Source organism: Struthio camelus, chromosome 17, assembly GCF_040807025.1.
Source record: "Struthio camelus isolate bStrCam1 chromosome 17, bStrCam1.hap1, whole genome shotgun sequence".
In the NCBI taxonomy this organism is placed as follows: domain Eukaryota; kingdom Metazoa; phylum Chordata; class Aves; order Struthioniformes; family Struthionidae; genus Struthio; species Struthio camelus.
In genome coordinates, this window is record NC_090958.1 from 7,867,705 (window position 1) to 7,880,264 (window position 12,560).

Consider the following 12,560-nt stretch of genomic DNA (forward strand, 5'->3'; position numbering starts at 1 on the left):
GTTTTGGTAAGGACCAACTTCTCTTTCTAAAGACGCTTCTGAAGGACAAAAGACCGGCTGCACAAAGTTAGAGCAGAAGTCCACCTTGCCCAAGATACTGACCTACAGCAGACACCTTGGGCAGAACCTAAGGACAGGGCAAGGATATTGTTATACACCCCTGAAGGCTCCCTCACCTTCCAGCCATTTCTGATTCAAGGTACTTCCTGAACTAGAAGGGGTGTCCAGATATTTAAAAGACCATCCATGACTTTGTCCAATTACTTTGGAGCCTACATAAATTTGAATGACAACATATTGGGGCAAACATTTCACAGCTTGGGTAAGCTCTGTGGCAAAGAGACCTTATTTCTTCTGAACCTCCTATCTTGTAATTTATTTGACTCTCCCTACCCCACAAGCTCATCAGACCAACCCTTGAAAAAGAAAGGAGGCTTGAGTTTTTTTCAGTTATGATCTCAAATAAATAGTCTTGATCACAAGCTCTGAAACCTAATTGTCCAAAGAAATTACTCTGATGGTCACCCCTCCCCCAACCCAAAATAATATAGAACAATCTGCTCCTACAGGTTGAAGTAGGAAAGGAAGAAGCTGGGATACGAGATCTTTTGGGGCATCCTCCTACATGTTGAGCTACAGAGAGGACTAGCTATGCCTGAGGTGGTAGGCGGAAGCTATTTCTCCTCTCTTTCTGGCTCAAGTTTCAGTGAGGCTGGTGGCCTGATTCTAAGAGGCTGCTGAAATATTCCCTTGTGAAGCTTAAAGATTTCTAACAGTCCACCCTGAGCCAAGACATTTGGCTACACATACTGCGAGCGCAATTCTCCCTAGGACTTCCATCCTACAGTTGAATAGGTAACCTCCTTTAAAAAACATGCCCATGGTATTAGCTTGCATCACAGAGATTGGAGTTTTGGATCCAAAAGTGCTTCCTAGAAGATCCCACTCTATTCAAAGCCCTAGTAGCTGTACCTGACTCACTGAAGCCAGCTTGAGAGCACCCCTCAGTCTCACTCACTGGACTCCAAAAACAACTTTGTATTCTGTCCTCACGAAAGTGGCAGCCCATATTTTTCATTCACAGTTTTGAAAGAAGGAAAAGAAGGCAGTCCTCCTTTGAAACGGAGAAGTTCTCACACTGTATTTGGGATCCTCTTTGAAGTTTCACCTTTTCACGTCAAAATATTTGGCTTTGACAGGAAGAAGAGGGGATGCTAGCCTCTCCCTTTCTTCCTTTACCCCTAAGTAATGCTCATGATTTCCTTCGCATGCATTTTCATTTTTCTTTGTCACTTCCTTTTTAAAAAGCTCAGAGAAGGTTTTGGACTCAGTAAGGGAAGAAAAAAAACAAGAAAACAAAAACAAAGATGGGAGAATAAGGGGAAGTGCCAAAATGGGAACGTCAGACTTCAGAATTTTGTTTTTTTGAAATGGGAAACCATTTCATTTCAAGCCCTACCCAACAAACAAAAACTTCCACTTTTTCTGCTAATGAACACTGCTTCCAATCATAGATGCAACAGCACTAGCTATCTGAGTAGACTTGCAAATTCGCAGTTCACAGATTTGGACCAGAGAGAATATTAGGATAATCTAACGTGACCTCCTCTGTATTAGAGGCCATAGGATTTTCTCTAACAATTCTTACAGCATGCCCATGCTTTCTGACTGCATCTGACTCGGGATTTCTGACTGCATCAATCCCGATTTGAAGACCTCAAGTGCTGACAAACCTACCACATGCTTAGGCTTGCAGTCTCAGGGTTGCCTAGAAGATAACCTTCACCTGAAGCCCATTCAGCTGTTTGTACTCCTGTGTCCTCAGAAGCAACGGATGATCTCTCACTGACAGCTGAGACCCAAATTGAGATTGTCATTGGATTCTCAAAGATCAACTAAAAATCATCCCCAGGAATCCAGCAGCTTGATTTTAAGGAATCAAGACAGCATGATTTGTGTACCCCTCTCTTTCTCCTCACACTAAAATTTAAGCGTTCGCAGTGGTTTCTGGAGAGGCAGGAGGTTAGAGGTGTAATTTTTCTCCAGCTCCTTTCGAATGACCTCATGGCTTTCTAGAAGAGGAGACACCGACAAAGCCATCTCCTTACAGGACAATGCTTTAGAAGGGCATCTTTAACAATTTTTTTCCAGATAGTCTCCATCCAATTCCAGAAGAAGTACTGGCCCAAATGACTACGAAAGCATTTTCTTCAGAGAAACTTTCTAAAACGAAGATAACGTGACCAAACCTTCGTCACCTCTCAACTTAATGGCACCATAAATTCAGGAGATGGGAGACCACAGAGTCAGGTGCCAGGAGTACCTTCAAAAGAAGGCATGCTAGGGAACCTCTGAAAAGTGAGAGGCCCCAGAGTATCACAACAAACTCCAAACGAGTCTGTGTACTCAACTCATGTTCTCCATAAGAATGAGTCACATCTGAAACTGTAAGCAACAGCCTTTTCTTAGCCCTAGAAACCACAGAGTGGGACATTCAGAGCTGAGAACCCCAGAGCTGATTGTCACATAGGCTTGCCTCTGAAATGCCTTTTCCCACTGATCCCGCACATCACCCCTGTGGAGCTACTGACCAGAGAATTTCTCAGGAAGCAGTTCTCCTGGCCTTCAGTGAATTAACTGAGGGTTGGCCTGGAAGATGGTTGCAAGCTAGGAGACGTGCTTTGCACTAGAGCTCTGAGGAGTCTCTCTTCAGCTGAAATGGCCAGATGACTCAGAAAGCTGCCCCAAGATGGAGAGCCAATCTGACCAACCCTGACCTCTCCCCCGTGGAAACTCCTCAGAGCCAAGAAGCCAGCTGTGTTAGCCTCATTCACATTTTGAATGCCGGATGTTGTCCAGGATGCTGGTTCTTGGAGAATGAATCGCACTGAGCTACGCAGAACTCTCCCTTCTGCCCGGTTTGAGAAAACAATCTGACACAACCAGTTCTTGCTAGTCTCCTGACGTCATGACTCCTTTCAACACACGACCATTAAATAAAAGGAACATAACAGCATAACACCCCAGAAGAACTGGAAAGGACTTCTCAAACTAGAGCGACAGACTGTAAATGCTTGTAAACTGTGAGTGCTATGTGACACGCTTCTGGTTCAAATTAACAGAGGTACGGTTAAGGTTAAAAGGGGATTACGCCCAAGACATGTGGGTCTCCTCTCGAAAGCTTGCATCAGCAGCAGCATGGAAGCACGTGCAAGTCAAACTAACAGTCTTCACACGACACAGCCACATGGACAACAACGCTTTTAGTGAAGCCCTTCAGCAACACCATGTAAAAGCTGCCAGGGACATGATACAGTTTGCTTATTTCTAACACAGAAAATAAAAATCACACAGAACTAATGACTAACAAACATAGGGAATTCTGACGCACTGACCACTTTCCACATTACTATTTCTCTAAGGGCTGATTGGAAACACGAAAAAGTCCTACTTTGCAATCACTATAGCAACCCAGGCCATGCATAGACTTGACTTCAGAGGCTGAATAAAGGTACTGAACAACACTTATTCCAAACTTTCTGCCCAAAAGTTCCAAGGATACAGCAAAACTGATTTAAAAACTCCCCTTCTTCTCACCAGTTAACGCACTGTAATAGAAACCATCGCCCTTTCACATGATCTTTCATAAGAAAATGAATACCAAAGTCTTCATGCCTCATACTCATTACAGTTTCTGTGGTACCTTCTTCCAGATCCAGGATGCTATCAGTAACACCCTGGCAAGATTACTGCCAAGCAAACTGCTCTGCCACCTCCGCCTGTGCCGGAAGGTCCCAACAGCCAGAACCCAAACACTTCCTTCCCAAACCCAACGCTTCCTGCTCCAAACAGCTAATCCACACACAACACCATCGAGCAACAGCAAAACAGTCACAGTGCCCTGCCCCAGACGTGACCGTATTCAGCATTTGGGTACGACAATCCCCTTCCATTCCTAATCCCATTAAAAATGTTGCGATCCTTCAGTCTAACATTACTGGTGTTGCACCTCAGAGCGCTCGCAGCCTCCTGAGGCAGCTGAAGGGCCAAGACTGAGCCCCTTTCTATCCTCCAATTCTGTCCCAACACGCAATTTGCACAAGTGGCTGCCAAGGACCAAGGGCACAAATGACTTCAAATCACAGAAGCCTACCCTTCCCTGCACCCGCAGCTGGCACAGAAGAAGCCATGCGAACACAAGGGACAGCCTACATGCCAAATTTCCTTCAAACATCCAAGAACAACATCACCACTTGCCCAGGACTCAGCAGGAGAAGTTGCAGGACCAAAGGGATTATTTTTAATAAAGGATTACAGAAATATCAATCACAAGGCTTAGAATGAGAAACAAGGCCAAAATCACAAGTTTGATGCTGAAGCAGATCTGTTAAGAGTGTCTGCAAATTTTCCCTCAGCATTTGAACAAACCGCATATCTGCGGGACCAAAATGCTGTAAGAGGCCTCTGGGTAAGGAGGGGGGAGAAGCATTTCCTTTAGCCCAGGTCCTATCGACTCCAAGAACGAGCACAAGCTCTCTGTTTCAAATCAGCACAGGGCAGGAATCACAGGCTGTAGCCCCTACAAAGAAATTACAGCTACCCAACATCTGTAGCTGACCTTCAATTTACCTAACCCCACGGAGAAGACTCATAGACTCCTAATCCTGCCTCCAAAAGAGTTCAGAAAACTCCTTTTTGCCCCAGAAGCAACAGCTTTGATCCAACACCACTCAAGAGACTTACCTTCCCAAACTGCTCGAAATACTGTTTCACATCCTCCACAGTAGTGTTCACTGACAGACCACCCACAAATATCTTCTTCGTTCGGGTCACCATCTGGAAAAGGGAAGGACAGGAATTCACCAAATAAACCGAGAGGGAGCAGAGAACAAGACTCAAAAGGCCACTAACTCCCTCTCTGCTGCCAGGAAGCATCTGCCCTTTCGCTGCGGCCGAGCTTCCACCCGTCACGGAGCTCCACAGCCAAACGTGACCAGCCGGCGTTTCCCACACCGGACCTCGAGGCACGCTCTCGGCCAAGCCCTCACCCCACCCCACCCATGCAGGCTCACCAGGTCATCGGCACCTCAGCTCTCGCTGGCGCACAGCCCATCCCCTTCGCTCGATGGGGAGCGAAGGGATGATCCCCTTGGCTTGTACAGTGCTTCGCCAGCCTCTCCCCTCGCTAGGCACGATCGCAACCCCCCAGGGACGCAGGATATTATGGTCCCCTTCCCAGCCCGCTGGCTCTCGCCCTTGGCTCTTCCTGCAGCCCTGCCACTTTGCACCCCACCAGCCTCTCGCAGGCTCCCGCAGAGAAGTCTGCGCTGCTTTCCAGGGTGGAAAGGTGGGCCGTGGAGGGCTGCCGGCGCAGGTAGGCTCCCCGGGCCGCGCCGTGGAGGGCTGCCGGCGCAGGTAGGCTCCCCGGGCCGCGCCGTGGAGGGCTGCCGGCGCAGGTAGGCTCCCCGGGCCGCGCCGCCCTAGCTCACCAACTGGCACAGCGTCCTGTCTTACATGGAATAAGCCCCATTTTGCACCCATTCCCTAGTCACTTAAATGGAGCCCAGAAGACTCCAGTTGAATCTTTTTTCCCTTGGGAGAAAGGCAAAGGGAAGAACCCTCTGCCGCTTCTCACTCATGCAACCGGGGCAAGAAAAAAACAAAACAAATCAAACAAACAAAAAAACTAGGTACCCCGTGAGGGGCCACTGCTGCCAGGCTGAGGCACACTGACATCCTTTGAACTGGCTCTCCAGCTGCATCCTCCCCTTCGCTGCCTGGCTACACCCCTGCTCTCAGAGGAACACATGGTCCTAATTACCCCAAGGAGCATAGGGCTAATCCGCAGCAATTCCCTGGCTTGGAGAGCAGCCCGTTCTAACACTAAAGCACCTTCTGTCACCAAACTGCTTAATGGAATTAACCCAATTCCTACCATGTGCTTCCTGGCTCCAGTTACTCAGGATACCTGCTCACCAATTGTTCCCCATGCCTGATCCCCCTTCATTTCCTTCCCTGCACCAGTCTCTTCTTCCCTCTGCACTTCTCACCGCTGCTCCTCCCAAGCTCTTTCTCCTGTGACAGCACTTGGAATTGAGACCGTAAAAGTTAAAGGGAGACCCAAATCTAAAAGCAGTCTCTGGGCCACTGCCGCCTCAGCTAAAAATTTCTGCTTGCACGTTTGGAACAAGTTCCTGCAACTGCTCAGTCTGATGCCACAGCCTCTCGCAGATAAGGTCTAACTCCAAACCCCTTCTGCCTTTTCCAGTGCGGAAGCACTCAAGGGCATTTCACAAAATGAAATCCTTTTCCTCAAATTCCTGAACAAAATGAAATTCCTTCCCTGCCATACGTTTGTTCATACGCACATGTGTGCATGCGCACACACAACCCTCTTTCCACTTGGATCACAGTGCAGCACAAAACCGCCCTGTATCTCTCCGTAGGCCTGTAACTTAAGGACCAGCTTCATCCTAGGCAGAGTTTAGTTCACCAGTCCTAACTATTGCCATGCTGTAGTATAATGGAGAGGCCTGTTGGCTCCTCCAGCACCGCACAACGGCCCCGCGCTCCACTGCAAGCTGGAGAGCAGCACTCGGCAGCTCCGCGTGTTGAAGCCGACGGTGCAGCACAGCAGCTCCCGCTCAAAGCGAGTCCTGAGCAACCTCAGGCAGAGGGACAAGACTCACCACTACGAATTCCACCCTTTGGAGCAGCAAGGGCTGCACGCAGTACCTACCTTGGGCTGTGCTCGGCGGGGGAACGCTACCTTCGGGTCAATCTGAAAGAGATGTGGGGAAGAAGAGGTGAACATGCTTTTGTTGCTGTTTACAAATGCAGGATTTCCTCCATGCGCACAGCTTTCTCTGCCCACGTGGCACCTTGCTAGACACCCAAAGAATCTACCCGCAGGCTGCAGACAGCGCTCCCGCCCGCAAGGCACAACCCGCGAGACTACAAGTCCCAGCATGCAGTGGTCCGGCTCCAGCTGAGCAGTGGCCAGACTGCACCGAGAGCCCATCACATGCTGGGATTAACCAGCGCAGTTGCACCCTCCCACTCGGCCTGCCCCTGGGTGCCCTGCATCACCAGCGTCATATGAAAAGTGCTTTCTTCTGCCCTTTTCCTCTCCCCCCTCTCTCCCCCTACAAGTACAGAGCTCACGTGGTGAATGATAGGACAGAGAGGAGGCAGCACACAAAAAGCCAAACACTTAATTCTGCAAAACACAGGATAAAGAAATAAAAGAGCAGACAGGAAGGTGCATATTAAACAGAGGAGACCAAAGCCCAAAACGTTGCATCCCAGCGCGGGCTGTGGCTGGAAGGCAGCGCGCTCTCCCCTCCCGCCCGCTGCGCCGCACACAATGAAGCGATGCCTCCCCTCCGCGGGCTGAGCCCTCCATTGTGCCGCTGCCTGCTCAGCCTCTCTGTAAACCTGCCGGCCGCCGGAGCGGCCGCCTCTCGTCTCGGCACCCCCATCCAGGTGCCGCATGTTCTGCTGGGGTCAGCAGAGATGAGCGCGTGCCTGCATTAGCCTCACACCACCACCACAAAAGCTGCAAAAAAACTAACGCAGCTGAAAGCCAAACGCCCCGAAAGCCTCTGCTCCTCCTCAGCCACCACTTCATTCTTTAGAGCCTATTTTTACAGCAACTCTTGTAAAGTTACATCACATCAGGGATGATCCAGACCTACAAATCAGCTTAAGGAGACCTGCGTTAAAGGCAGGTTTGGCTCATCCCCATGCTTGGAAAGGCTGCGGCCAGGAGAGCAGCCCAGGGTCATCCCATCAGCCCGGCAGCTCGAGCAGCCCAAAGGAAGCGGCATCTCTCCAGCTCCGCTCGCAGCCATTGTTCTGCTTTCCAGCCCGGCCGCCCTCCCGTCCCGCGTCCTTTCACTTGTCACACAGACCCAGAGCTTGGCCTCTGCCGGCCCTTCCACCAGCTCCCCTCCCTGCCTTCCCCACCTCCGTCCTGACTCACAGCCTACTACATAAATAAACCCAGTACGTAAGTAAACAGAGGCAAAAAATGAAGAGCACAAATAAACTCAAAAATAAACCTCCCTCCACAGGCTCCAAGCGGAGGCAGATTAGCATACCCTCCGGGTGCCTCCCCAGGGCATCTGAGCGGTCCCTCCCTCCCCGTGCGCGCGCACGCACACACACACACACACAGAGCCCTTCAGCTTCCTGGCTAGCGCAGAAACCCACAGCGAATACTGAGGACAGGGGACGGCAGGAGACCAGGAGGCTGATGGCAGATAATAAGCAAAAACAATAATCTACTGTCTTTTAGTTCTCAGCCAGTGTCATTCAGCTCCTGCCAAGAAGATGCTTTCATACTCGGCAATGCTAAGCTCGGCCTCATTTTCTCATTACCCTGAGTGTGATCAACTGGGCAGAGATAACGCGTCCTCCTGGCTGGAGGGAGCAGGCAGTCATTTCACAAATTCTTCTGCACAACTAGCCTTTGTTGCAGGTGGAGCGAGGCCCGGCCGAGCGACCGACGAGGCAGCCCTGGGAACACGCGGAGGGCAGCGGCTTCAGCGCCGGACTCGAGTTACTAAAGCTGGACTGCTCCTCGGTTGTTGGAGTCTTTCTAATTAAAGCAAAAGTGCCGGTACCTTATTCCCTCATTTCTGGTATTAAAACAAATAGCTGCGGAGGAGTTGCGTTTCAGGGTCACCCGCTGACGTAATGGATCCTTTTTACAAAGCTAGATATAAATCTGCTAAGAGTAAAAGCGTTCAGAACTGCTCAGATTGTATCCAAAAACAAAAAGCCAGTATCGGACTGCAGCGAGCGGAAGTCACTTGAGCAGGAATCGCTCTCATTTCGCCCTGCTAGGCTTTCGGGACAAGGAATCCCTCTGACGTCGCAGGTGTACCGGCAGCCGGGCTCGGGCTCCTCGGTAACGCTCTTCAGGCCACCTAGCACTGTGTAATGGCAAAGATCACATAACTCGTACATGAACCCGGCTGGTACCAGCGCCCTCGCTATCCGAGAGCGGGGGGAGGGCAGGGAAGGACCCACGAGACCTCAAAAGCCACATCTGTGATGCTTTGACTAGGTTCGCTCATTCTTCGCACCTCCACAGCTAGCTCCGTTCCCTTAGCCAGCCCTGCCATCGGAGGTTCACATCACTCCCTCCACCACCAAAGACAAACCCGACAAAAACTCAGCGATAGCAACAAAGAAACAATACAGCAACCCTGCATCTCCAGGACTGCTCTTTCCCGAGCACATAAAGAAGAAGCTCAAGGCAGCGGCCAGCTGCAGCTTTACTAAGTCAGGCAAATCTTTTACCTTGAGACTGCAAAGCCAATTCTCATATCAAGCATTTCCATAAATAACCCTGTAGGCTGCCGCTATCTAGCTTACAAACAAAGAGAAGTCTGAAAAGCACAAGGTTTCCCCAGAGAATCAGGCCAACAACACTCGCTAGGATAGGATAGGAAGAGCTGGAAAACAATGGAGCAACAAGTTGGGCAGACACCGTTTACCAGGAGACACCTAGCCGAGGGAGGAGGCTATCCCCTTGCAGGACACCAGGCCTTTTCCTGCAAAGTTTTACGAAAGCCTAAATTAGAACTGAGATGAGTTTGTGCCATTTAACCCATGACTCACAGCAGAGGCCCTGGGCCAAGCAGGCACACGAGGCTCCATGCAGCACACCACCACCCATCTCTCACCTGGCAACATACCCCGTAACGTTTGACCCAGTTTAAAACAGAGCAAAGTAAAAAACAGAAAGGAGGGGGGAAAGGATGGAAGTTCCTAACAAAGGGAGGGCTCTGGCGAAACTGCTGCCGCTGCCTTTGCCGCCCCGACCCGCCGCGCGGAGCGGATGCGGCAGGGAATCGCAATGGCTGGCCAGTCCCCGCGCGCCCCCGCCACGAGGCCCTTGTGTTCTCCTGCAGCGGCTTCCCCGGCCGCCCCTTCCCTGCCCTCCCTGGCGGCCCACGCCGCGGGCTGCAGAGAGGCAAGCGGCAGCGGCCGCTCGGACGGAAGAACGGAGACCGTGGATTTCACCTCGTTCCTATCCCCAAAACGCTTTCTGGATTACTACTGCTACAGACACCCGCCACTTGCCTTTTCACGAGGGGTCTGCGCCAGTCCACAGACTCAATGACGGGACTAGCTGATCAGACACCGTGTTTACACAGGCTATTAAAAAAAAGAAAGAGAAAAACGAAAACCCTGGGCCCTCCACAAAACACTGTATCATAACCCTCCCCCAGAGCAAAACTCACTTTACATCCCTCATGAAGAAATGAGGTTTAAGAGTCCTGGGAATCCACCCTCAGCAAGGAAGGCTGGGATAGGTTTAACCAGGAGTTCCCATGGGGAGGAAGGACCTGTACACATCAAAGGGAGCGATCCATGCAGTTAAACAGGAACAGACATAAATCTCACTGCAACTCACGCCGTAAACCTTAAGAAAGGGGGTCTCGCTCTCCCGCCCTCTCCATTCTGCTCGGATAAAGAGGAGGATGTCTGAGCTACCGCCCGGGAATTAAAGTTACACTTTTGGACTCCTCGTTAGTCCACGCTTGGAGCTGGAACTTCTTCTTTCATCCTGTCACCCCTTCCTAGCCCCCGCCGCTCCCCCCTACCCTACCCTCACCTTCACCCCCAGGGCAGCAATAAGAAAAAGGAATTCGAGAGGAGGCAAGCCACTAAAACTACAGAGAAAGGACCTCCCACTCAGACCTCCACCCCCACCCCCCAAAACAGCCGACACATCTCCCCAGCGCTACCAACGTGCAATGCAGCCGTGGGTATCGCACACCACAGACCCAGGGAGCTACCAAAATCTGCCCACGAGCCCAGCCAAGGGCTCTCTGAACAGCTTTTACTTGCGCAGCAAGGGCTGGAGCCACGGCTGATGTTTTGAAAGGCGGTTGGTGGCCCACATGGGCAGGCACTAGCCACGCTGGGAGACAATAAAGTCTTGAACCCTCACGACCGTTACAAACACTTCGTCTGGGGAAATCACAAGAGAGTCTCCGGGGTACAAGGAACAAACGCTCTCTACCGAGGGGCAAACGCAGACCTGCAGAGGCAGCAGCTACGGCTGAAGAAAACAGGGCCTTGGATTCTGCAAGGAGCGAGCAGTGTCGGGGGGATGCGCACCTCCGGGGAAGGAGCGGTGCTCACCGGAAAGGCCGAGCACGCGCACGGGGGCCAGGCAGCATCTCCCTTCTCCCTCGACACACGCGCCTTCGTTTCTGGGGCAAAGCCTCGCCTCAAACGTACTCGGTTGTCCCACCTCACGGAGTGCCACGGTCACTTCTCAAAGGGGCCTCGCAATCAATGGGCAGGATGAAAACCATAACCAAGGATTCACAAATCAATATCCGGACATTCGGTCACTGATCGATACCAAACCCCGAGCTCAGACAGCAGCTACTTTACCAGCTGATAAGTGGGGTGGAGAACGGGCCGATCAATCTTTATCAGTAATCGATAGTTTACAGCCTCTAACTGGAAATCAAACGCCACAATCGATAGCTGCTCTGAGCGCGGCCGCTCCGCCGGCCAATGCACCCCGGAGATGAGAGAAGTCATCTCACCGTCTTGGAGTCCAGCTCATGTCTGGATTGGGCCAGAACCTTGTCGACGCCGGCCTGGTCCATGAAGGTGACGAACCCGAAGCCCCTGAGCCCCGCAGGCCGGGCAGGAGAGGGGGATGCGGAGAGAAGAAAGAAAGTTGGTTAAAGTGGCGGCCAGGCCCGGGCGGGGGGCGAAGGGAGGAGCCGGCGCGGCCTCCTCACCTGGATCTCTTTGTCAGCGGGTCCCGCATCACCAGGCACTCCTTCACCTCGCCGAACTGCCCGAAGTACTCCCGCAAGCCCTCTGCGAGCGGAGCGGAGCAGAGCGCAGCTGAGCGCAGCGCAGCGCGGGTGCCCGCCCGGCCCGCCCGCCCGCCCGGCGCAGCCCCCCCCGGCCCGGCCCGGCCCCGGCAGGTGCGGGCGCCCCGCGGCCTCACCTTGCGTGGTCTGCCAGCTCAGTCCCCCGATGAACATTTTGCTGCGGGAGGAAGGGAGAGAGCCGTGAGCGGGGCCGCGCCGGGGGCTGCCCCGCGCCGCCGCGGCGGTGGCGGTAGCGGCGGGCCGGGCCGCCGGCGGGGAGGGGAGGGCGAGCATCGGCCATGTTGGCAGCGGCACCGCCGCCGCCGCCGCCGCCGCGCCTGCCCGGGCCGGGGCGGCCGGGGCCGGGGGGAGGGGGCGGCGGCGGGGGGGCGGCGGCCGGGGGGCGGGGGGGGGCCGCCGCCCGGCGCCGCCCGCCGCGCCGGTACCAGGGGTCGTGCGGGGAGTCCGGGGAGGCGAGGCCGGGCTGGCTGGCGTCGGTCTCCATTCGGAGCTCTTCTCCCTGCGAGGAGCCGCGCCGCACTCCCGGGGCAGATGAGCGCCGCAAAAGGGGCCGGACGGACAGGCCATGCTGCCCCCTCCCCCGACCCCTCTCCGCCGGGCGGGGAGCGAGCGAGGGAGGAGGGCCCGGCGGGCACAACCTGCCCGGCTCCTCCCACCCCGCCGGCCGCCGCGCGCATAAAA

General features: G+C 53.2%; 1 protein-coding gene across 8 annotated transcripts in view; it reads right to left on the minus strand.

Annotated features, from left to right (window-relative positions):
• MSI1 (musashi RNA binding protein 1) overlaps nucleotides 1-12,544 on the minus strand; it is a 31,073-nt gene extending 18,529 nt beyond the window's left edge. For 4 of the 8 annotated variants that reach the window (XM_068910999.1, XM_068910997.1, XM_068910996.1 and 1 more), the window contains exons 1-7: nucleotides 12,305-12,512; nucleotides 11,996-12,036; nucleotides 11,781-11,862; nucleotides 11,580-11,664; nucleotides 11,422-11,490; nucleotides 6,740-6,781; nucleotides 4,744-4,836 (exon numbers count right to left, since the gene is read on the minus strand). In XM_068910999.1, the coding sequence (XP_068767100.1) occupies nucleotides 4,744-4,836; nucleotides 6,740-6,781; nucleotides 11,422-11,490; nucleotides 11,580-11,664; nucleotides 11,781-11,862; nucleotides 11,996-12,036; nucleotides 12,305-12,363 (471 nt within the window). In that variant the 5' untranslated portion in view covers nucleotides 12,364-12,512. Of the gene's footprint in view, nucleotides 1-4,743; nucleotides 4,837-6,739; nucleotides 6,782-11,421; nucleotides 11,491-11,579; nucleotides 11,665-11,780; nucleotides 11,863-11,995; nucleotides 12,037-12,304 lie in introns of all 8 variants that reach the window. The other 4 variants (XM_068911003.1, XM_068911002.1, XM_068910998.1 and 1 more) reach the window with 3 other exon arrangements.
• Between the last annotated feature and the right edge of the window lie 16 nt (nucleotides 12,545-12,560).